Source organism: Gracilinanus agilis, chromosome 5, assembly GCF_016433145.1.
Source record: "Gracilinanus agilis isolate LMUSP501 chromosome 5, AgileGrace, whole genome shotgun sequence".
Taxonomy (NCBI): Eukaryota; Metazoa; Chordata; class Mammalia; order Didelphimorphia; family Didelphidae; genus Gracilinanus; species Gracilinanus agilis.
This window is the reverse complement of record NC_058134.1, coordinates 271,102,038-271,126,766: the sequence shown is the minus strand read 5'-3', so window position 1 is coordinate 271,126,766 and position 24,729 is coordinate 271,102,038. Positions and strand designations below refer to the sequence as shown.

General features: G+C 38.9%; 1 protein-coding gene across 1 annotated transcript in view; it reads left to right on the top strand.

Moving 5' to 3' along the window:
- IRAK3 (interleukin 1 receptor associated kinase 3) overlaps positions 1-24,729 on the top strand; it is an 88,544-nt gene that overhangs the window by 7,668 nt on the left and 56,147 nt on the right. The window contains exons 2-3 of the mRNA XM_044679206.1: positions 8,703-8,885; positions 24,608-24,675. Of these exons, the coding sequence (XP_044535141.1) occupies positions 8,703-8,885; positions 24,608-24,675 (251 nt within the window). The remainder of the gene's footprint in view (positions 1-8,702; positions 8,886-24,607; positions 24,676-24,729) is intronic.

Sequence of the window (24,729 nt, the reverse complement as noted above, 5' to 3'; positions counted from 1 at the left end):
CTGTAGTAATAGAAGTTGTGAGTTACTTTGCCATTTGTGATTCCTACCTTGCTACCATTATGCTGTAAGTCTGAACCACTTTTTCCACAGACACTCTTGATATTTGTGGGATAATTATAAATATGTGTATATTTACATATATATGCATATATATACATATATATATATATATATACATATAGACATTACTTTCTTGTGTTAGTTGAGTAAATGCCTTTGCTAAGAGCTAATTAAATCTACTGATAGATTGTTAATGAAAAACATATTGGTGGGGGCTTAGAAGTTATGGTGGTAGAAGTACTGCCTCATAGGATTACCTCTAGAGTGCAATAAAGCATACAACCTACAGGAACTTGCCACTCAAGTGGGAGTGAAAGTTGGGGAAGTCTCTGAAGTAGTGAATACTTATGTATTATTTCAATAGAATAAAAAGATTGTCATTTGGTTTCAGTGTTATTGCTTGGTGTAAATAATGTGAATGAATTGTGATTTGGGGTTGTTCTGTTTTTTCTACAATTAGAAACTTTATCTGGGAAGGTTGGGTTGTTGGTTTGGGTTTTTCCCTCCATTATATGCTGTGGAGAAAAAAAAGAGAGACATCATTAGTCTCTTCTAAAACAAATTGTAAAAATATTATCTTAACTTTGCAGGGAATTTTGCCTGGGGGTGTATGCAAAAACACACATACCATGTACAGTTGTATTGCATTATTCTAAAAAACCCCTTCAGACACATATTTGCATATTTGGGCTTGTGATTTGTTGAACTTAAGTCCCCAGTGGTTAACACTACTTAGGAAAGTGTGCAGTAAAGTATTCTAATTTTGATTTCCTTCCTGAATTTTGAATGATTTTTGAACCATTCAGGATCATTAGATGAAATGTTTCTCAGTGAGCTCTAATTCAGGTTCAGAGCTTATGGAGAGGGGATAAATAAGCTTATATTTTCAGCAAATTCTCTTCTCTTTCCAGGAAATGCAATGAATGCTATCTAGACTTCTTCCCTGACTTGAAATCCCACCCCCAAGAGTTATGTTCAGTTTTCCCTGGAGGCATGATGTCCTTAATTTGTCTCTTAAACATCTTGTTCTCCCTATTTTGATTCCAAATATTAATTCTGAACTTTATAATTTACTTGCATCCCTTTTAGATTTAGTCATGTGTAAGCCCAGGCTGAACCACTAGTAGAGAAGGACCAGAGAAATCCATAAATGCCAAAGAACATACCCTCAGAGTTATCTTAGTCAAAGATTGTGACACAAATCACCATGTTGAATGGTTTATTTCCAGTATTGACATTTTTGGGGAACAATGTAACATCATAAAACCAAATTGAAAAAGCATACACCTGAGAATCAAGGGACCTGGATTACTTTTAACTTATTTTATGACTATGGACAACTTGACCTCTCCTAGCCTCAATTTTCTTCATTGTAAAATCACACAGTTGGACTACATGGTCTCTAAGTCCCTTCAGACTCTTATTCTATAACGATTCTAAGTGAATCGGGCACTTTCTATATATTAATTGTCTCTTAGAGTCTTTTACCACTTGGGGCATGAACAAGAGAAAACCAATCAGAATGTTGGCAGGATTGTCATCAGCTAGAGGAAAGGAGCATAAAATCTCAATTCTACAGTGGTGCCTTTTAAAGTTGAATTTATTTTGTAGGATCATAGATGAAAGATGAAAGGAACCTTTGGGGCTATCTACACATGTCCCTTTCCCCCAGTTAGGGAAACTGAGGTCAAGAGAGATTAACAACAAATGGTGCTTAGAAACCATCTAGTTCAACTCTCTCACTTTACAGTTAAGGAACTTGAGGTACAGAGAGATTAAATGACTTGTCAGAGGCCTCAGAGCTCGGAAGTGGCAGTCAGATTTTTCTGATTCTAATGTTTTTCACCGTCTCTTCTTTCAAAGTAGTCCAATGCAGAGCTTCTGACTTTTGTGAAATAAATTCAGGACAGTATATAAATATGTGCCAGCTAAATATATATATATATNTAGAGGAAAGGAGCATAAAATCTCAATTCTACAGTGGTGCCTTTTAAAGTTGAATTTATTTTGTAGGATCATAGATGAAAGATGAAAGGAACCTTTGGGGCTATCTACACATGTCCCTTTCCCCCAGTTAGGGAAACTGAGGTCAAGAGAGATTAACAACAAATGGTGCTTAGAAACCATCTAGTTCAATTCTCTCACTTTACAGTTAAGGAACTTGAGGTACAGAGAGATTAAATGACTTGTCAGAGGCCTCAGAGCTCGGAAGTGGCAGTCAGATTTTTCTGATTCTAATGTTTTTCACCGTCTCTTCTTTCAAAGTAGTCCAATGCAGAGCTTCTGACTTTTGTGAAATAAATTCAGGACAGTATATAAATATATGCCAGCTAAATATATATATATATATATATATATATAGTATATACTATGTGCCAGCTAAATATATACATATTTAGCTGGCACATAGTAAGCATTCAGTAAATGCTTATTAATTGACCTAAACAATGAGGTAGAACATTATGGAACATTAGGCAATTAGGTGGGGCAATGGATTAAATGCTAGACCTGGAATCATGAAGAGCTAACTTCAAATCCAGCCTTAGACATTTACTAACTGTATGTCTCTGGGAAAATCACAACCTCTGTTTGCCTCAGTTTCCTCATCTATAAAATGGGTATGATATTGTTGTATGTATATACACAAATCCTCTCGAGTATATCTTAAATTTATTTTAATTTTTTTCTCAAGTTTTCTCAAGATGATTTGGACCCACAATGTTGAGCTTTAATGTAGGAACTAGTAGGATAGAAAGTATAATGGATTATTCCTCAAATGTTTAAAATTGATAGTGTATATGTCTACTTTTTTCCTGTTGGGCGAGTAGCAGAAAAAAAGACAATGACATGGTGTAAGGCTAATTAAACTTTTACCTTCTATCTTAGAATTCATACTAAGTATTGAGCAGCAAGGGCTAGGCAATGGGGTTAAGTGGCTTGCCTAGGATCACACAGCTAGGATGTGTCTGAGGCCAGACTTGAACCCAGGACCTCCTGACTCCAGACCTGCCACTCTATCCACTGTGCTACCTAGTTGCCCCTTTAAGGGTTAATTATTTATTGCATATTTCTTTTTCTCAAACTAAGACTTTTCACTGGATCACTTTTCATGCACTAGAGACAGTGTGGATAGACTACTGACTTTGGAGCTCTTTGTTCAAATTCCTCCTTGGACAAATCTTGTGTGACAACCTCAAGGGGTTCTGGGCAACTCTTTAAGACTAGATAGTTGCTGATTTGCACTGGTTGAGGGAGTTCCCTCTGCTGAGAATTCCCTATACCAGTGAGTTCACAGACCAGTCCCTTATTCCTACCTTGTGTCCCCAAACTAGTCTGTCTCTTGTGATGTTAGCCTCATCCACAGACAGAAGAGAGTAAGCTAGGTGGCTAATGTTGCTTTAGAGATGAACTTCAACCAACCAGGCCAGTCAATGAGTCAGAAAGAAATCTTTCTGGAAGCTGAACCACATGGTAACTACCTTTTAGCTTTGAATGCCAAATGTATCATGTAGATAGTCATCAGTGATGTGTGATTTTATAGATGGGGACCTCCAACTGAGGGCATAATTCCTTTAGAGCTTAGAAAGTTTCCTGATGTTCTTTCAGCTAAAAAAAAATATGGCCATATGGATAATTTGGGGCACAAAGCTTTTCTTCATTGGGAGAGCCTGGCAAAGTTAAGGCTCCAATGGTTCAGTCTTCAAGAATTCAGGATCAGTTCCTGGCCAGAAGGAGATTAGGAAGCAGGATAAAAAGTATTGGTAGATCTTCTAAAAATTCCCAGATACTTGATTTGCCTTGCCTCCTGCCTTGTAGGTTGAAACAGTCGATAAACACAAAGATATTTAGGGAGATAGAAGAAAATATACATTCTTCTCTGATGAAAACACACATCTTTACAATCATTGAATGAGCATTTATTGTGTTTTCTACTAGGTAATACTGTGCTAAACTAGAAGAGAAGGGGGAGGAGAGGAGAAAAACAATCCCTGCCCTCAAAGAGCTTCCATTCTGGGATTCTCCCATTTCAACATAAATACAAGATGCATAGAGAATAGATATAAGATAACTTTAAAGGGGAATGCTTTCTGCAAAAGATGACTGAGTTGGAAAGGAAGCAGAGACTCTAAGGAGCAGAGGTGAGGAGGGAGAGTATCCTAGGCATGGAGGAGAGCCAGTTCTAAGATACTTAGACAGAAAGGGGAATGTTGTCTACGAGGCACAGAAAGTAGGTCAATATTCTTGAACTGTTGAGTGTGTGAAGGAGAGTAATGTGTAAGAATACAAGAAAGATAGAAGAGGCCAGCTTGTGAAGGGCTCTTTACATGCTGAGTGAGTTTATATTATCATAAGGTAACAAATAGGAAGCAAAATGAGTTTTTTCAGAGAGAGAGGGAGAGAGAGAGAGAGAGAGAGAGAAAGAGAGAGAGAGAGAGAGAGAGAGAGAGAGAGAGAGTTTAAAGGGATTATCATAGCCAGATCTTAAAAGTTTGGAGAATATATTGGAATTGGAAGGAATTTGAGACAAGGTCAACTAGGATTTTGCTGTGATCCAGGTAAATAGGCAATGAGGGTCTGAATTAGGATGCTAATAGTGGTAGAGAAGTTCTCTTGGGTAGAGAGAAAACAATAATGTAGAGATTAAAAAAACAAACAAACCAAGATTGGCAACTGATTAGCTATGTGGAGAGAGTGAAAGTTAGGAGTGGAGAATGACCTTGAAGTCCTTAATGACCCTGGGTGACTAGAAGGATGATGATGCCTTGACAGTAAGAGGGATGCAGTTTAGTGGAAAGGTAATGAGTTCCCTTTTAGTCTTGCTGAATTTGAGATGTTTGAGGAGTCTCTCCAGTTGGAAATGACCAGTAGGCAATCAATGATGTGGTATCTGAGCTCAAGAGACTCTGGATATACATACATATATACATATATGTATGTATGTATGTAATCTGCATAGAGATAATGGCTGGACCCATAGGAGGGGATGAGATCACTAGGTGAGTATATAGAAAGAAAAGAAAAAAGGGCCCAGGGTAGTGCCTTGAGGTACAAAACTGTTATGGGTGACATAGGTAAAAAATAAAGCAAGACACTGGGGAAGAGTAGTCAGCGAGTGGGAGAAAAACCTTGAGAGCCATGCCACAAAAGCCCCAAGAGGAGGAGAGGGTTTTCAGGAGAAGCTGGTCAACAATGTCAGATACTGCTGAGAGGGCAAGGATAAGGATTGAGAAAAAAACCAGACAATAATTAAGAGATTATTTATAACTTTGGAAAGAATAATTAAGTTGGTCAATGAAATCCAAAGCCAATCTTGGAAAGGAATCAATGGAAAGGAAGTGAAAACACTGAGTGGAGTTGACTAGTTGAAAAAGGGAGGAGAAATAGATAGGTCTGTTGTTAGCAGAGATGGTAGAATCTAGAAAAATGTTTGTTTTTTAAGGATAAGGGGATATTGGGGGATGCTTGCAGGCTGGTGGATACCAGCAAATAAGGAAAGATTGAAGAATAAAAAAAAATGGGGACTGTAGTGGGGGGAATTTGCTGGAGATGGCCAGAGGGAATGGGATCAGGAATCTGGATAGAAGAACTGGCAAGGAGATGGACTACTTTTTTTTTTTTTTAATTTTTTTAGACCCTTACCTTCTGTCTTAGAGCCAATACTGTGTATTGGCTTATAGATGGAAGAGTGGTAAGGGTGGGCAATGGGGGGGTCAAGTGACTTGCCCAGGGTCACACAGCTGGGAAGTGTCTGAGGCCAGATTTGAACCTAGGACCTCCCATCTCTAGGCCTGGTTCTCAATCCACTGAGCTACCCAGCTGCCCCCACTACTTCTTTATCTGTTTTGAAAAAACCAGAGAACAATGGAGACATTCCAATTCCCTGATGTGAAATACTTAGTTGTGGCTGTTCTTTTGCAGCCTACCCATGCATTTGAATCGAATCTATCATCCTCACTTAATGTGTGTATATGTTTCACTTTTAATAAAGAGAGCTGCCATTCAGAGGTAGATTAGTCATTGGTTCCCAATTTTTTTTCTGCCCAGCACCCCCTTCTGCATGACTACGTTTTTCATTTCCACCTTTCAATTTTGTTTGTGCAGGATTTGGCAGCAATCACAATAAAAACATGTAAAGCATAATGTGGTTTTTCAGTTTACAAGGAAAAGCAGGCCAGGACTGTTTTGTAATTGAAAATTACTTTAAAGTAAGGGAACTTGCTTATTGTGGTCTATGCATAGCTTGCTTGGAGTTTAAGCAAATCAAATTATTCACAACTAGAACTGATAATGTGAAGATGCAACACGAATTCAATTTCACTTAATTCTTTTTTTTTGTTTGTTTGTTTGTTTTACCCTTACCTTCTGTGAGCCACAAATTGGAATTAAGTGACTTGCCCAGGATCACACAGCTAGGAAGTGTCTGAGGTCAGATTTGAACCCAGGCCCTCCTAATTCCAGCCTTGGTGCTCTATCCACTGTACTACCTGGTTGCCCCCAATTTCACTTAATTCTATGAACATGTATTCAGGGCCACTGGAAGCAATATATTGTGCTTTTCCCAGGCCTTCTCATTTCAAATAGTGATATTTGTATAGAAAGTCCTACTGCCACTTAGTCTTTATGACTTTTCTACCTTGGAATCCATACTTAGTATCAGTTTTAAAACAGAAGGAAAGAGTTTTTTAAAAATATTCATTGACTAATTATGTATAAGATTAAGAATTAATATATAACATCTCCAAGTATTATATTTAATAAGATTTATTAATAATAACTTGAAGAAAAAGAAAATAAAAAGCTAGAATAAAAAAGGATTAAACCCAGCCACTGTAGCCAGCGAAGAGAGTGAGGGCAGAGCCAAACCCACATTTATCTATACAACATAAGCACGCAACTTGGGGACAAAAAGGAAAAGGATGCTGGGTAATGTAGTCCAAGGGTTCAAGATTTTCTAATTACACAGGGGGCTGCCAGTGACTACCATAAGAGTTTCCCAAAGAGCCAGCCTCATTTTGCCAGGGACAAGAATCTCCCAGTTTTAATCATGAATTCTACCACCAAGAATTATGAAATGTGGGAATTTCCTACCTCTCACTATGACTTCTGACAGTGGTAGTCTCTAGGGATGTCCTGGGTGTGAAATGGAGGACAGAGCAATTTTGAAAAGGGTAGAGAACAAATCTTTTCTCCAGACTGAGATTGGTTTCAGCGCCTACACACAGAGCTTACCTCTCCTTTTGTGGACTTATCAACACTTGTAATTTTGATGCAAAGCACAGGATTAATAGCAGTAGGTATGTAGAAGAGTTAGGATGGCTTAAATCTCTTACTATCAGGCCAAATTCCATGAACATATTTAAGGATTTAGTTGTTGTCTTCTTTGTTACCCCTTTTCTCCTTTGAAAATACACTTAAAGAGGAAGCAAGGTGACCCAGTGGATAGAGAGCCAGGTCAAGAGTTGGGGAGACCTGGATTTAAATCTGAACTCAGACACTTCCTAACTATGTGACCCTGAGCAAGTCACTTAACCCCAGTTGCCTAACCCTTACCATGCTTCTCCTTGGAATAGATACCTGTATTAATTAAAGCCAGAGAACAAGACTTATTTTTTAAAATACACTTAAGATTTGAAATTCATGCTGAAAAGTTATAAGATATCATGGCCTCTAGGAAGTGGAATAGAGAGCAAGCTGCACTTGGAGTCAAGAAGGACCTGAGTGTGAATCCCACTTCAGACACTTGGTTGTTTGACCCTGGATAAATCCCTTTAGCAGCCTCAATTTCTTCATCTCTAAAATAGTGATAACAATAACATCATACCTCAAAGGATCTGGATATTGTTTTTGCTGCTTTTTATTTCTCCATCTGGGGTCTTTTTCTGAATTTGACAATACCAAATAAGATGAACATTTCCATATGCAAAATAGAACATAAAAAGAGTATTCATAAAGCTGTGAATCTATTACTTGGAGCATGTTTTTATTTTTAAGTATATAATAAAAGTCAGGATACTATTTTCAAAGCTGCCTTGCTTGTCCTTGTTTCCTACTGGTTTTCCTTCTGTTCTTTTCTGTGCATTTTAAAAAAGTTTTAATTATTCTCTCAGTTTCTTTAATTGTTTTCTATTTTAGTAGTTAAATTTTTTTCTGTGTTCTTAATTTTTTCTATTTTAGTAGTTTAAAATTTTTCTATAGTCTTAAAATTTTCTATTTTCTTATTTTTTTCTGTTGTGATAGAGTTAAAATTTTCTGTTTTCTTAATTCTGTCTATTTTGGTAGTTCAAATTTTTTCTGTATTCTTATATCTTTCTATTTTCCTTTTTCCCCCATTTTTGAAAGTGTTAAAATTTTCTCTTTCCTTATTTTCTTTTCTATTTTGGTAGTTTCCCTCTTCTTTGCTTCCTCCAAATCTCCTTCCCCCACAAATTAAAGGGAAAGGAAAAAAAAACATTTTGTATCAGATAATTATACAGATACTATATATGTCAGTTGAACATTTCCCTCCTCTCCCTTTGATATTATCTTTCACTTCCTTAAAAGTTTTCAAGGACAGCCACTCAGTGACTTTAACTTTTGATCTGATATGAAAGTGAAGTAAGTTGTCTTCTCTTTGTTCTCTCTTCCCTCCCCCAATTCCACAGCTGAACGAATTTCCAGTAGTTGGCTAGAAGTTCGACACATTGAAAAATACATGGAGCAGGGTAAAAGTGGAACCAGAGAATTACTGTGGTCTTGGGCGCAGAAAAACAAGACTATCGGTGACCTTTTGCAGATTCTACAGGAAATGGGCCATGAGCGAGCGATTGATTTAATTGTGAATCATGGTAAGCCCTTCCTTATTCTCACTGTATTGATGTCATCCATGTGAAATGTAGCTGTTGTGGATTCCAGGGGCCATTGTACACCAAGCCCTGCTATCTTCTGATATCTCCCAAAGTCTGTCCAAGCTCCAGTCCATGGTTTCCATGACCCTATCTATCCATCTCAGCCTCTGCCATTCCCTTTTCCTTTTGCCTCGAACCCTCTCCAGTATCAGGGGCTTTTCCAATGAGTTCTGTCTTTTCATTATGTGGCCAAAGTAGTTAATCTTCAGCTTCAATATCTGACATTCCAGTGAATAGTCTGAATTATTTTCTTTGAGTCTTGTTCTATTTCTGACTATTTGGAGGAGAAAGTGGTATGGCATAGTAGAGGGTGGTCTTGATGTCAGGAAGATCTAGGTTTAAGTGCTATGTGACTCTGGGTAAATCACTTAATCTCTCAGTGCCTCCAGATAACTCTAAGACAATAAGTTATAGATGGGTTGTTTGTCTGCAGGCATAGAACATAGGGCCTGGAGTCTTTAAGATTTCTGTTCAAATCTACCTTCAGATACTCACTACCTGAGTGACCTTGGGCAAGTCACTTGACCTTTATTTGCCTCAGTTGTTTCATTTCTAAAATGAGGGTGATAATAATACCTAGGGTGATAATAATACCTAGGTAGTTCAAGAGTAGTTGTGAAGATAAAAAGTCAAGAAGGACCTGAGTATGTATCCTACTTTAGATACTTGTCTGTGTGACCTTGGATAAATCCCTTGAGCAGCCTCAATTTTTTTTATCTCTAAAATTGTGATAATTTTTTAATCACTTCTTTTGGAAAGTACCCTATAAATGCTAGTCGATGTTATTGTTATTGTTATTTCTAGTCTACCAGGGGAGTTCCATACACTGATGAAATGATAGTCAAGGCCAAAAAAAAATTATTCTATTTATTCTTTTTGGAAAATTTTACATTTCCTCAAATGACATTGAATTGTTCTTCTGTGTCAGTCTCACTCAGTGATCCTATTCGGACAGGACACAAAGTGTCTTCTTTTATCAAATTCCTCCTCCTTCAGACCATAGTGACATTGTCTCTATCCTTTTTCTGTCTCTCTAGTCCACATAATACAAATCTGATTTTTCGCAAAACAATTCAGTTATCTGTCTAATAAGCATCCAATAATACTTTTGAAGACTAAACCTAAGATGGAATGAAACAAATTGTTAAACTTCTAGATAATTTTATGCCGTGATTTATCATATAATTAAATGTTAGAAATGTAATGAGATTTCTTCCCACCATCCATATGAGACTGCCGGAACAATTCACTAATTTTGCTTTTATCTTTACTCTTTCAATTCTGCTGTACCCTCAACTCTACCCCCCCCCCCCAGCAGTCATTTTGTTAGGCTTCTTTTTAATTATTTCCTCTTTCTTGCTTGCTTCTGATAGCATATAATCTGGAATGATCTGATAATAAATGCACACGATATTTCCTCAGTCTCTTTCTTATCAATTAAAAAAAAACCCCTTCAAAGTCCATGACCCCCAGAAATGGACTTTACCACTAAGGGTTACCAGCCTTAGACTCACGCTGTCTTGATTTAGGCACTGGGGGAACTTGATTCCAAAGAGAGGGGAACCTTCTTGCATCCTTTGCTTTGTTGCACCCTCACCTAAGAGCTGAGGGGAAAAATTTTAAAGCTTGGGTTTAGTTTATGTCCAGCGTCTCTTCCAAAGGATCCTTCCAGAAAAGCACTTTAAATAAAGTTGACTTGATAAGTCAGAGAGAGAAAAAAAACCTCTCCCAGGGGCATTTTAGTAACTCTCTCAAAAAGGGATGAGATGAAGAAGACCTAAAGAAACACCAATGAACTTCTCCATCCAGCTCAGGGCTGCCCAAGAAGATGGCCAGAAGCCTCTGGGTACTATGCTACGGAGAAGGCAGAACCCAGAAGGAACTCCAGGAAACAGCTTCAACATGCAGAGTGCTCTGAGCAGCCACTGGCATGGGAAATGCTGCCAAAGCCAGTCAGTGCTTTGAGCAGATGCACACCAGGCAATGTGGAAGCCAGAGTGAGAACTGGTAATAGGGACCTGTTGGAGCAGGAGCAGGAGACAGAAAAGAGGCTCTTATTAGGCACTGAGCAATGGCCAATTGCTATTCTAGAAGACTGATGAAGGCCATCCTTCCCTTGGCACAGGGATGAGGACCTGGCAGCGCAGAATGAAACCTATAGAGCTAGCTAGGACAGTGCAGTGGATGGCATGATGGGTCTGGAATCAGGAACATCTGAGTTCAAATGTAGCCGTGGGTACGTACTAGATGCATGACCTTAGTCGAGTCACTTAGCCTCTGTTTGCCTTAGTTTCCTCCTCTGCCACTTGGAAAAATAATATGGGGATGGTAATAATAAATAGCAGCTCCCTTCCAGGGTTGTTCTGAGAATCAAATGAGATTGTATTTGAAAAGAATGTAGACTAATGCCTCCCACATAGTAGGTTCTATATACATGTTAGCCACTATTATTACGCATTTTCAGACAGGTAATATGTGAATTTGTTTTACAAGTGTATATTTCTTTGCTTTCAGACAGAGATTTTCTTTGTGGGGTGGGGTGGATTTAAGGAATGGTAGGGGACTCATTTTAGTTTAATGGGGGCCTGGCACATGCACAGACCTAGCAATTTGCTTGGTTGGTACAACTTCTCCATGTGGAGGAGGTGAGGGAGCTTGTTTTGGGGAGAATCATGATAACGTGTAAGGGAAGTATCTCTGGGAGATTATAGAATGAGGAAATTCTGTAATTGGTTCTGATCAGCTAACCAAGTGGCCATGGAAAGCTCTTTAATGGACCTTGAATGAATTCACAGTGACCTGCCAGCATCAGCAACAGCCTCTTTTGCTTCAGTTTCTTGGGGAATTTCAGTGACACTTTCATTCAAGGTATCCAATAAGAGATGAGGATATAAGGGGAGAAGGTTTAGAGCATCCTCCTCTCTCAAACCATTTTAGGTGAAGGGAATGAGCCTTCAAGACCTTGTGAGTTGAAGGAGCCTGAAGGTGGCTTGAGAATCCTAAATTCTAGGTTAGGTTTTGCAACCTGCCCAGCATGGATGCCCTAAGGAGGAAAAAGCAACCTTCTAGACTCATGCATGTTAAGATGAAGACTCATTTGGCAGAAATTCCTCCTTTGGATATGAATTTGGGAAAGCCAATGCTCTGAGAAACTGAACTAGGTTGTAAGCCTACCCTCCAAAATTCTGGATTGGTGTGGGGGAGAGTATGTCCCTTGAGATGTTAATACATTTTTTCCTGCTATATCTTTAAAGTAAATATCCCTTTGTAAAAAGCTAAAGTCAAGTAGTTAAATGGAGTTGAGACACTAGTTACTTTCTCCTAACAATCAGGGAACATAGCTAGTGGGGGGCTCAAGTTGATAGTGATGGAGAAAAGAGACACACCAACCCTTCAGAACCATGGAGAAAGAAGAGCCAGGACATGCCCATTTCTTTTAAAAGGGAAGAAAAAAACAAATAATTTTTTTAAAATGAAAAGAGCAGAAGAAGTTCACAAGGGGACACAGATAAGGAGAGCAATGTGGGATCTACCATTTTAAATATGAATTATGCAAAAAAAAAAACCCCAAGGAATATGTGACAAACTGGAAAAACAACAAACCTCTATTGCTGTTTGATCAGTTTCGGTGACCCCATTTTGGGGTTTCTTCTTTTTATTCATATTTTACTTTTTTCCAATTAAAGGTAAAAAAATTTTTTAATAATTTTTTAGCATTTTGAGTTCTGTATTCTCTCCCTCTCTCTCTTCTCCACCCTCGTTGAGAAGGCAAGCAACTTGATATATTTTGTATATGTGCAATCAAGCAAAACATATTTCAGTATTAGTCGTATTGTGAAAGAAAACACAAATTCCACCCTTACTCCAAAATAAAGTAAAAAATAGTATGCTTCAATCTGCATTCTATCTCCATCAGTTCTTTCTCTGGAGGTGGATAGCATTTTTTACTATACATCCTTCAAAATTGTCTTGGCTTTGTGTTGCTGATAATGGCTGTCATTCTAAGTTGATCATCATACAATATTGCTGTTACTATGTGCAGTGTTCTCCTGATTCTGTTCATTTTACCAGTTCTTTGTTACTTTGTACCAGTTCATGTAAGATTTTCTAGGTCTTTCTGGAAGCCACCTACTCATCATTTCTCATAACACAATAGTATTCCATCACCAACATATACTGCATTTTGTTTAGCCATTTCCCAATTGATGGACATCCCTGAATTTCCAGTTCTTTGCCATCACAAAAAGAATTGTTATGAATATTTTTGTACACGTAGGTCCTTTTCCCTTTTTTTGTAATCTCTTTGAAATACAGAGCTAGTATGATATTGCTAGTTCAAAGGGTATGCAGCTTTATAGCCCTTTGGGCATAGTTCCAAATTGTTCCCCAGAATTATTGGATCAGTTCACAATTCCACCAACAATGCATTATTGTCCATTTAGAGTTTTCTTTGCAAAGATGCTGGAACGGTTTGTCATTACCTTCTTCAGTTCATTTTTTAGATAAAGTCTGAGACAAACAGGATTAAATGACTTGCCTAGGGCTCACACAACTAGTAAGTATCTGAGAGAAGAATTGAACCCAGGAAGATGAATCTTCCAGACTCCAGATCTAGCATTCTATCCATTGTACCACCTAGCTGCCATCAGAGGTTTACAGTTTCATAAACAATCCCCTTTTTCATTTTTATGTACACACTTGAATGTGCACATTGAAGTTTATTAAGTAGGTAATAAAAAAAGAATTTTAAAAAATCACAGAGTAGCATTGGTGATTGAAATACCAAGAAAAATGACAGTATTAAGAACTAGTAATTTGGGTCTGGATTAGATGAAAGAAGACTGATTGAGGTGGGAGAAGAGAAGACAATGATTTCAGTATTTCAAAGGAAAAGAATTTTGAAAGCCTTGAGGAACCCGAACAGTATAAAGACCCATTAAGACCACAGAAAGTGAATAATGAATCATTCTTTACATTTTTTGACAGACAAGTAATGAATTAGAGGGACAGAATGAGGAATACATTTTCAAATTCCAATAAAATATGAATTCCTTTTGCTTGACCATACTTATTTGTCACATGGGAGGAATTAATTTTTTTTGCACATGCGTGTGTATAAAGGGAATGAGTTGTCAAGCAAAACAAGGCAGATAGTAATAATGATGCCAAAATAAAGAAGAAAAGAGAGAATAAAATCATTTATAAAATACACAGAAGAGAGCCAAAAGTTCAGAGAAGGAAGTCAACAAGCAGAGCAATATTGGTACTGATATTTTAAATTTAATATGTATATAATACTCAGCCCCTGAAGATGGCAGATTAGAGATAACTCTTGATGTTTCCCTCCAAACTTTAAAATAATGCCTCAAATAAAATTTTGCAGCATTAGAGCTAACAAAATGCCACAGCAAAACATTTTTCCAGACTAAGAAATCTTAGGAGGTCAGAAGGAAAAGTTTGTGGCACTTTGATGGAGGCTTGTCTGGAACCCACACATGGTAATAGCAATAGAGGCCACTCTAGCAGCAGTAGCTTTGGGAGCTCTTAGCCCAGAAAAAGTAAAGGGGTCAAACAACTGGTCAGAAAGAGATTGCAGGGAAATATTTGTTGGTAGTGGATACAGCTAACACTGACTAGTGACTCTATTATCCATATATAGTTCAGTTCTTGGTTTCAGGTCCAGGGTAGAGAAGAGCACTGGGGTTGGGGGGTGGGGGTAAGTGGTTCATCACAGGGGAAAAGGGTCCCTAGTTGAAGTTTGAAGGCAAATAGAGTGCTCATTATTATAGCTGCAGGGAACCAGGACCTCTTCCTGGGTAAAAACCAGATTGCAGACCAGGAGAGCAGTGATCACACCTCTCCCAAGATCATAACACCTTGGAAACACCCAAAACTGAACTTTAGAATTAGCTGTAAAAACAATAGGGTGGAAAAATCCTAAAGTTTGGGAGAGTGTCCCACCTTCAGGGGAGCAGAACCCAAGTTTTACAAAAAAGCTCAAACAACAAAGAAGAATTTCTCCTTAAATAGTTACCTCAGTGGAAGACCAAGATGTAAACTTAGAAAAAGATAACATTGTAAAAATAGATAGAAACAAAGCCTCAAATAAAAATGCTACTTGGACCCAAGTCTAATGAGAAGAGTTAAAGAGATAAGGGTGGTGGAGAAAAAATTGAGGAAAAAAATAAATGTTGTAAGAAAATTATGAAAAGAGAATTGTCAGATATTGCCTCCTCTGATGTAGGTAGAAGAGAGGCTAAGATACTTGGACATAAAGTCTATTAATAAAAATAAATAAATAAGAAAAAATGAAAAAAGAATTATCAGCTTGGTAAAAGAGGCACAAAAAAACCTAAAAAAAACATTTCTGAATGATTGAATTGGTCTAATGATAAGAGAGGCACAAAAACTCACTGAAGAAAAGAACTCGTTAAAAATCAGCATAGGTCAAATATAAAAGGAAGTACACAAGTTCACTGAAGAAAAAAGAACTTAACAGAATTGACCAAATTGAAAAAGAAGTGCAACATCGCACTGAAGAAAGAAATTTCCTAAAATAGAATTAGGCAAGTGGAAGGTAATGACTCCATGAAATATTAAAAAAACAATAAGGCAAAATCAAAAGGATGAAAAATAGAAGAAAATGTGAGCTCTCTCATCAAAAATCAACCTACATTAAAAAATAAAAAGAGAAAACTTAATAATCACCAGATTACCTGAAAGACATGATCAAAGAAAGAATCTATACATCATATTTCAATAAATTTTCAGGGAAAACAGCCCTGATATCTTACATCCAGAAGGTAAAATAGAAATTGAAAGAATCTACCAATCACCTCTTAAAAGAGATCCCAAAATGAAACACTCAAGAATATTATATGAAGCAGCCCGAAAGTAACAATTCAAAGATTATGGAACCATAGTCAGAATTTTCCAAGATTTAGTTGTTTCCACATTAAATGAGTGGAGGGCTTAAAACATGATATTTCAAAAGGCAAAGAAATTAGGATTACAACTGAGAATCATTTACCCAGCAAAACTGACTGCAATTCTTCGAGGCAAACAAATGGGTATTTAATGAAATAGAGGTCTTTCAAGCATTCCTGATGAAAATACTAGTGCTAAATAGAAAATATGACATTCAAACACAAGTCTCAAGAGAAGCTTAGAAAAGTAAACATGAAAGAGTAATCAAAAGAGTCTTAATAAGTAAATTAGGTGAGCACAAAATAGTATACTTGTCAGATCTCTGGGAAAGAAAAGATTTTAAAACCAAGCAAGAGTTAGAAAAAATTACAAAATGTAAAATAAATAATTTTGACTACATTAAACCAAAAAGTTTTTGTACAGACAAAACCAAATGCTACCAAAATTAGAAGGGAAGCAACAAGTTGGGAAAAAATCTTTTTAACAAAAAACTCAGACAAAGGTCTAATTACTCAAATACATAAGGAGCTAAATCAATTGTACAAAAAATCAAGCCATCCCCCAGTCAATAAGTGGGCAAGGGACATGAATAGGCAATTTTCAGATAAAGAAATCAAAACTATCAATAAACACATGAGAAAATGTTCTAAATATCTAATAATTGGAGAAATGCAAATCAAAACAATTCTGAGGTATCATCTCACACCTAGCAGATTGGCTAAAATGACAGCAGGGGAGAGTAATGAATGTTGGAGGGGATGTGGCAAAATTGGGACATTAATGTATTGCTGGTGGAGTTGTGAATTGATCCAACTATTCTGGATGGTGTTAAAAATCATTAATCTGGGATAAGATGGATGCCACCTTGACTGACAGGGATGGCAGTTGAGAGATTCGAAATGTTCCCAGGTGCCGTGAGCCAGGGGCAAACGTCAGTTGGCCCCCACCCTATAAATACCCCCTAAGAACTACAGTTGGGAGGTCTCAGAACTGGTCATCTCCTTTGAGAAGTTGTTTCTGAGAACACTTCCTACTAGGCATCCAGTACCTGGAGCCAGGAGTTTCCTGACATCTTAAACACAGGGGGATATCACCAAAGGTAGAAAATGTCCATTTCAGAATTAGTTGGGTCACCTTTGATCAGGAAAAGAATTGCAAGCAGAAGAGACAGCCAGCAATTTGAGGTCCAATGTTAGACTTGCCTATATACTAGCACCTGTTTTCACAATCATGTGTGAATAGCCACCATAGCTGCTGGAGTGAACAGAGAAAAGTCTCCTTGCCTCCTTGATAGAAGTACAAGAAGGACATTCTAAGAAACTTGATATACTTAACAGACAAGAAAAGAAACTGAGCACGAGGGTGGAGTCATTCCTATTAAAGTCTTCCTGGCTCTTTTATGTAGCTACACCTCATTCCTATAATGGGTAGCAAGGTAAATAAGGCTATTGCTTCATAGTCCCAAAGTACAAATCAAGAGGACCAATAAGGAGTTTCTAATTCATTCCAAACCTTAAGCACTTCAGCATAGAACCATAATATATATCTTTCCAGAATTGACTTGGGGTCCAGACAATGTGGTACTCCTTACCAATTTTAGACCTATTCTATTTTCTCCTCCTTCATGGAGGGCAAAACACTAACAGTACCACCCCCTCATCATCTTGCATGTTACTTGTTAGTACTCTTGGATTAACAGCTCTTCGAATCCAACATCTTTTCTCTGTTTGTATTTCTATCTCTCCCTCTTTTCATCTGCATGTATTTCTGTCAATGTTTAGCAGCATCATGCTTCTGTGATGAAACTGAATGTATGAACAATTCCAGCTTGTTGCCCAAAGAAGCTTTGAACACAGAGATTTAGACCTTGAGGAACGAACCTGGAAATAATTGCCTCTGGATGACTTTGGTTGTTGTAGGTTATTCTCTTAATGGGATATAAGACTTCATTCCCATGAGGTTTCTGCCATGATATCATCTGCATTCATCAGACATATGCTCTTCCCACTCCTCTCTCTCTGCTTAGCCAGCAGAATGTTGTGCTGTGAAGCTGACTGATCAAGTTAAATTCGATGGGTCCCCTGGAATTGCAAACGTGATGCCTTTTTATTATTGGAACCCTTTTGAGCCTCTAACGCCCCCCATCTGACTTGCTGTTCATGATATAAACACATAGAGATTTGATTGGACACAGTGGTATGTTTTATGCCTTGCTTTCCTTAAACAGATCTTGGCATAGCTTTTTGCCCTCTGGGCTATTTTGTCAATGCAGAAGGGGCTGATTTGGCTTAGAAGAGGGCATAAATTCGATGCGATCACTTGGCTCCGTTATTATGCAGTACATGGCTCACTGTACAACAAATTTTTTTTTTAAAGAAAAAGTTTCCCTTGTTAGTGGTTTCATATAAGTCCCCTTTATTCATTTATGCGCCTAATGCAAGGTGACAAATAAAGTAGGAGATAGAAGGGAATAGAGATTTTGAATCTGCATCTTTCATTAAGGAAGATTGAATTGTTTTAACTGAGACCATTGGAATTTCTTTTATATTGCAAAATTAGATCTGTTTGAACACAGAGTTCACTAGTAACAGAGACCTGATTCACTGGGAAGAAAAGTACAGTCTGCTGGGTGACTATTCTACGTGACTCTGGTTATATATCATTAGGCATAAGAACTGGTTAACCAAGTGTAAGAAGGAACTGTCACACTTGCTTAATATCATGGTCAGGTTTACCAAATGAAAGGCAGCCTAGCATAGTAAATGGAGTGCTGAATTTAGAATTGAGACCTAGATTTGAATCCTGTTTCTACTAGCTATGTGACCAAGGGCAAACCGACCAATCAAATAACGGACATTTTGAAAGCGCCTATTGTGTGCCAAGCACTAGACTAGGAGCTAAGGGCATAAAGGCAAAAAATGAAACAGAAATGAAGTTGTTGCCCCTCTCCAAGCCTCAGTTTCTCTTACTATAAAATGAGGATAATTGTATTTCTCTGTCCTTGCTCCTAGAGTTGTTTTGGGAAAAGTACTTTGAAAATATTAAAATATTGTAAAATCAAAGAATTCTGTATAGTAATAGCGTAGTGCCTTGGAGAAAGTGCAGGACTTTGAGTTGAGATAAAGGTTTGAGTCCTGCTTCTGGTACTTCCTGGCTGTGTGGCCTAAGCAAGTCTTTTAAACTTCCAATGGCTTAGTTTATAAAATGGGGAGAGTAATATTTCATTCTCTACCGCATGGGTCATTGCAAGAAAGCATAACTTGAAGCATCCTTATTTCTGAGAACACAGAGGCATTTCAGCATTGAAATGTTGAATGATAGAATTCTGTGGTCCATGAAGGCTCCCCCTTTCTTTAACAACATTGGCTGCTCTCTGGGTCTTTTGACATTGACTATCAATACTAATGATTTCTTTTATCTTTAATCCCCTGTTTCTGTGTCAGACAGACTCTCATTTCATCCCTCAGACATAGAGAGCTTACTGTCCAGAGTTTGAGAGCAATCAAGTTTCCTGCTCCCATGATTAAATTCCTAGAAGATGCCTTTTACTTGCATTCTTCAGTTCCTCATTGGTTAGAGATCAAAACATAAATAGAGCAAAGACCCCATGCTTCCTTCCATCATCCATTGTATACAATACTCATTTTTAATTTTTTGGAGATAATAGTATCACACATCTTACGATCCTATAGCACAGTGGTTCCCAAACTTTTTTGGCCTATCTCCCCCTTTCCAGAAAAAATATTACTTAGTCCCCTGGAAATTCATTTTTTTTTTTTTTACATTTTTAAACCCTTAACTTTTGTGTATTGGCTTCTAGGTGGAAGAGTGGTAAGGGTGGGCAATGGGGGTCAAGTGACTTGCCCAAGGTCACAGAGCTGGGAAGTGTCTGAGGCCGGATTTGAACCTAGGACCTCCCATCTCTAGGCCTGACTCTCAATCCACTGAGCTACCCAGCTGCCCCCTGGAAATTAATTTTTAAAAAATTTTAATAGCAATTAATAGGAAAGATAAATGCACCTGTGGCCATCACCGCCTCCCTGGATGTCTGCAGCACTCACCAGGGGGTGATAGTGCCCACTTTGGGAATCACTGCTATAGCAACATGGGCAGAATATTGGTATTAAAAAAGATGGGCATTTAGGGGCAGCTGGGTAGCTCAGTGGAGTGAGAGTCAGGCCTAGAGACAGGAGGTCCTAGGTTCAAACCCGGCCTCAGCCACTTCCCAGCTGTGTGACCCTGGGCAAGTCACTTGACCCCCATTGCCCACCCTTACCACTCTTCCACCTATGAGACAATACACTGAAGTACAAGAGTTTAAAAAAAAAAAGATGGGCATTTGCTTTTATGGGAAGCCTAAAGTCAATAAAAGATCTTTTGCTATTTCCTAAAGGCAATGCAACTTCTTCTATTCAATTCTGGTTGCTACTCATTGTCTATCTATATGTCTGTCCCAGATGTATAGGGTGTCATTCCAAAGGTATACTGAAATTTGAGCAATTAACATTCTTCATCCACTTGGTCACTTCTGTATGGATGTTTAGGCCAAACTCCTTTGAGTGACTGATTACAGATCTCTTCCACAAAGGCTCTGCAGTGTTCTGATGCAAATTAGTACAATGTCATTCACCAATAGGAGCATCCTTACTAGCCGTAAGTTATCTCTCTTCCATCCAAATTCTGCACTGGATCTCGCTCTTAATGATAAATGCCTTTGGGAAAATACATAACTCCTTGTTTAATACTTTGATGTATATTATCAGCGCATTGAAAAGAATAATTTGTTGAATCTTCCAAGGAATCTTAAATGATATTGATATACAAATGGAAGACACCTTGTAAAATAGCCTACAAGATGGATTTTATTCTATGAAATCAAATATGTATTGATGTTATGAGAGAGCTAGAGATCAAAACTCTGGGCCCAAGAAGGATGCTTTCTTCAAGAATGGCAGGTTCCTGGGGACAGCTGGGTAGCTCAATGGATTGAGAGGAAGGCCTAGAGATAGGAGGTCCTAGGTTAAAATCTGGTCTCAGGCACTTCCTAGCTGTGTGACCCTGAGCAAGTCACTTAACCCCTATTGCCTAGCCCTTACCACTCTTCTGCCTTGGATAACCTGATGCTTATCACAATAGAACTGGGAGGAATATATGTGCTCATCAAGAAGCTAAAAGGAGTGTCTCTTTCAGAAACTCCCTTCTTATCCTATGGTGCTCAAAGTTACCATCCTTTGGTCAGCACTGTAAGGAAAAAAGAATAACTCATGTACTTCTTAACCTGGGATGCCTCTGGGTCTTTTGGGGTGTCTAGGGGAAACCCCGGATCTGATGCCTTTGAGGAATAGTGCATTTCCTGTCCTTTTTGGGCCAACCACATGTGGCCAAAAAATTTTAGCACTCTGATAAGAGGCAGCAAATTTTAAGTGATCCCTTGATTCTGGCAAAATAAGGTACCAGACACTGAGGTCCTTTTTCAAGTTGAACTGCCAAGTATTCAAACTATTGAAAAGTGGCAACTCTGATGGACTGACCATCGATGGTTATTCAAATGCCAAATACATGCTTACCTAAAAGACAGAAGGAGAATTCACATAAGGCAAGCACTTACCCAGATGTCAGAAGAAGTGATACAAGGATGCTCTTAAGGACTCTCTGAAGAAATTTGTTATCAATTGGGAGACATGAAAAACTGGCACAGCCTGACGGACATGGCGTGCCCTCATCAAAGAAGGCATTGTGCTCTATGAGCAAAGCAGATTGTAGTAGCTTAAAACACGAGAGATGCAAATTTAGAGGCATCTCCATCCCAAATGTTCACATTTGTGCCTATCCTATGGTAGAGCTTCTTGAGCTCCAATTGATCTGATTGGCCACAGCTGGACACTCTGTACATCAACCTCAACATAGTGATGCCATTTTGGTCCTCTTTGAATATGAAAGATCACAGCCAACCAATTGACAGTAGTGTTGTGCAGGGTGTTACATTCATTCAAAAGGAGAGATGAAGTCTTCCAGCTTGATGAAGTCTTCATTTCTTCAAATTATGGCAAATTAATTTCCCATGAGGGGTACAGGGAGGAGTCACCCTTCCCCAACCCTGTTAGTATGGCAGCTGCTTCCACATGGAAGCTAGAGTACAGGAGTCCAACGAGGTAAGCTTGAGCCTTGGACTTCGGTGGCTCATCAGCTTTGTTCCTTCCCTGAATATGGGTGACCACACATTCATTTCCCCTCTCCAGTTGTGTAGATAGGCCTGGAAGCAGGATTGGGGGTCTAGGTGGCCATTGCTCTTCCCAAGGCTTTGGGGCTCTAGTTCCTGGATAGGGGTGGTGAGTAGGAGAGGGGCATATATCAGGCCCCTTCTCTGCAGGGTTTACTCCACTAGCAGCTAAGCTAGAAGCAGAGCTAGTGGGGCATTGCTAACTTGTCCATTGGTGGCAGCAGATTGGTGGTTGGTGTTGTTTATTGGGCTCTTGACACTCTCATAGTTCCTCCAGCACTGATCTCTCTCTATACCTGGCCTTGCCAGAGAAAAATTTGTCATGATGATTTTGCAAAAAGTTTCTATTTTTCTTCTGTTAAAGAAATGTTATGTTATGTGTCAACTTCTACATATAGGACTTTCGCCCCCAATAACCAGAGAGCGCCTTTGGACTTCTCCTTTGTCCTACCAGTTTAGTTTGTGACCTGTTTCTCCCTACATTCCACTTTATCCTGTGGTATTGTTGTGGGGTACACCTTGGGAATCAGATGTTGTGGGGTGCAGAGGTGAACCCCTGGGCTTGGGAAGGGTACCTTTTGCAGGAATGCAAGACTCTGAATCTTAGCTTGAAAATAAAAAGAGAAATTTATTAATTTAGAAAGTAATGTTGAGAATGGCCAGCAGGATAGGAAGGTGGAAGAGCAAGATGGGGAGCTGCTCCTTGGGAGGACAGCATGGATGGAAAAGCTGTCCCCAGAGGGCATCAATTCTGGGATTTTATACTCTTTACAACAGTGGAGACATGACTCTGTGCCATGGTGAAGATGTGACTCTAGTGTGGTAACCACTCAGGCATTCGGTGAGGGGTTTTGGTTTGCCTGAAGACATAGGGGGCGACCCCCATAATCTAGGGGACAGATGGATGTCCAAGACACAACTTGATGATATTGAGGAGGTGCATCTCTCCATCTATCTAAAGGATGATCCAAGGAGGGTAATCCTCTCAGGGTCTTATAGGAGTTGTCAAATGTTTTGGGTTGGGAGTCCCAAGAATGTAAGGGAGCAAAGGAATTTCCCTGCTTGTAGTTTGCCTTCTATAGTTTTGGGATTTCAATGCCCATGCCAGGATTATCAAATCATCATAGCCTTCTAGTCCAGCATTTTCCCCCTGATTCTCTTTCTTTCATTGTATTCTCACAACATTATGGCCTCGAAGTCTATTCTGCAGATCTTAATTTCTTCTCCTTTATTACCTTGGTCACTCTTGACTACTGGCCTCCTCTCCTCTTTCCTTCAGAACCTCACTGGAGCCAACTGCTTGCCAGCCACTTCCTCTTCCTCCTATACCTGCCCAGGCTGGACCCAAAGCAAATGCTGAGACTCTCATAAACTGAAATTGGCTAAAATCCTAAACTTTCAATCTAGTAATGCATGAAAATGACTCATTTGGGGCCATCCCTCTCCCCTTCCCTCCCCTCACACACATCGAGTGTTCCTTATTAACCTGTTTGATAATTAGTTCATTGTCTTCTGGGAGCGAGAGAAAGGAAGGTAAATTACAAGTTAAAAAGGTTAATGGTTTCTTAACTCATGGTGAATGAAAATGACAAAAGCGAGCTTCTATCTCCCCTTTAAAAGCTCCTACTCAGACTATCAGCTCTCCTGGACTATCAAACCTCCCATTTTAGTAGGGTGGGATAGACAGTCACCAGGCTCGTGGGATCATGGGGCAATGGGCATTCGAGGCATGTTGGGAGTACCTGGGACGGTTAAACACTACTTGGGAGAGATTTAGTCCACAATTGACTAAATATCAAAATGTAAGTATAGTATAAGTATCCAAAGGAAGAGTTGATTCCTTTCTTCCTTGGTTTTACATTTTCTTCTTTAGCCTAATAAGTGATAACTGCTTGGTAATTCTTTTCAGACACATACATCTGGCAAATCAGCAACAATTCTATGGGTATTTACACCACTGGTCTTATGATTAAATACTACCACTCTGGAATTTTTAGCTCATAAAAGGCAGTATGGTATTATGGGTAGAGAACTGGCCGTGAAGTCAGGAAGACCTGGGAGGTTTCACAGTGTCCCCTTTGATACATACTCACTCTGTGACCCTTAAAGTCACAGGATCTCAATTGGTGCCCCCAGACTGAAATTTGTAGAACAATAGAAGATAAACTTTGGGAGAAGTTGCAGAATAGGGACAACTCTCCAGTGGATGGAGCACCAGGACTGGCATCAGGAGGACTTGGGTTCCAACATGGCCTCAGCTACTTCCTAGCTGCTGACCCTGGGTTAGTCACTTAACCCCCATTGCCTAGCCTCACTGCCCTTCTGTCTTAGAACTAAAACAAGACAGGACATAGCAATTTTTTAAACAAGAAGTTGCCGAATAGTTGTTTACTAGGGAGTTCCTTTCCCTGAACACACACCCACGGAAAAAGCCAACCATGAGCACATCTCAAAAATTTGCTTGATTGTTACAATCTCTGTTTCTCATATCTGGTGTCCCTTATTTCTGTTCCAGGAAGGACCATAAGTGCCTCGACTAAGCAGAGTCAGCAGGCAGTTGGATTTCCAAATATCTCTTCTCAGGTACAGTATAGGATGCCCTAAGCATAGAGAACAAAACTGGTCAGTAGATGTCAG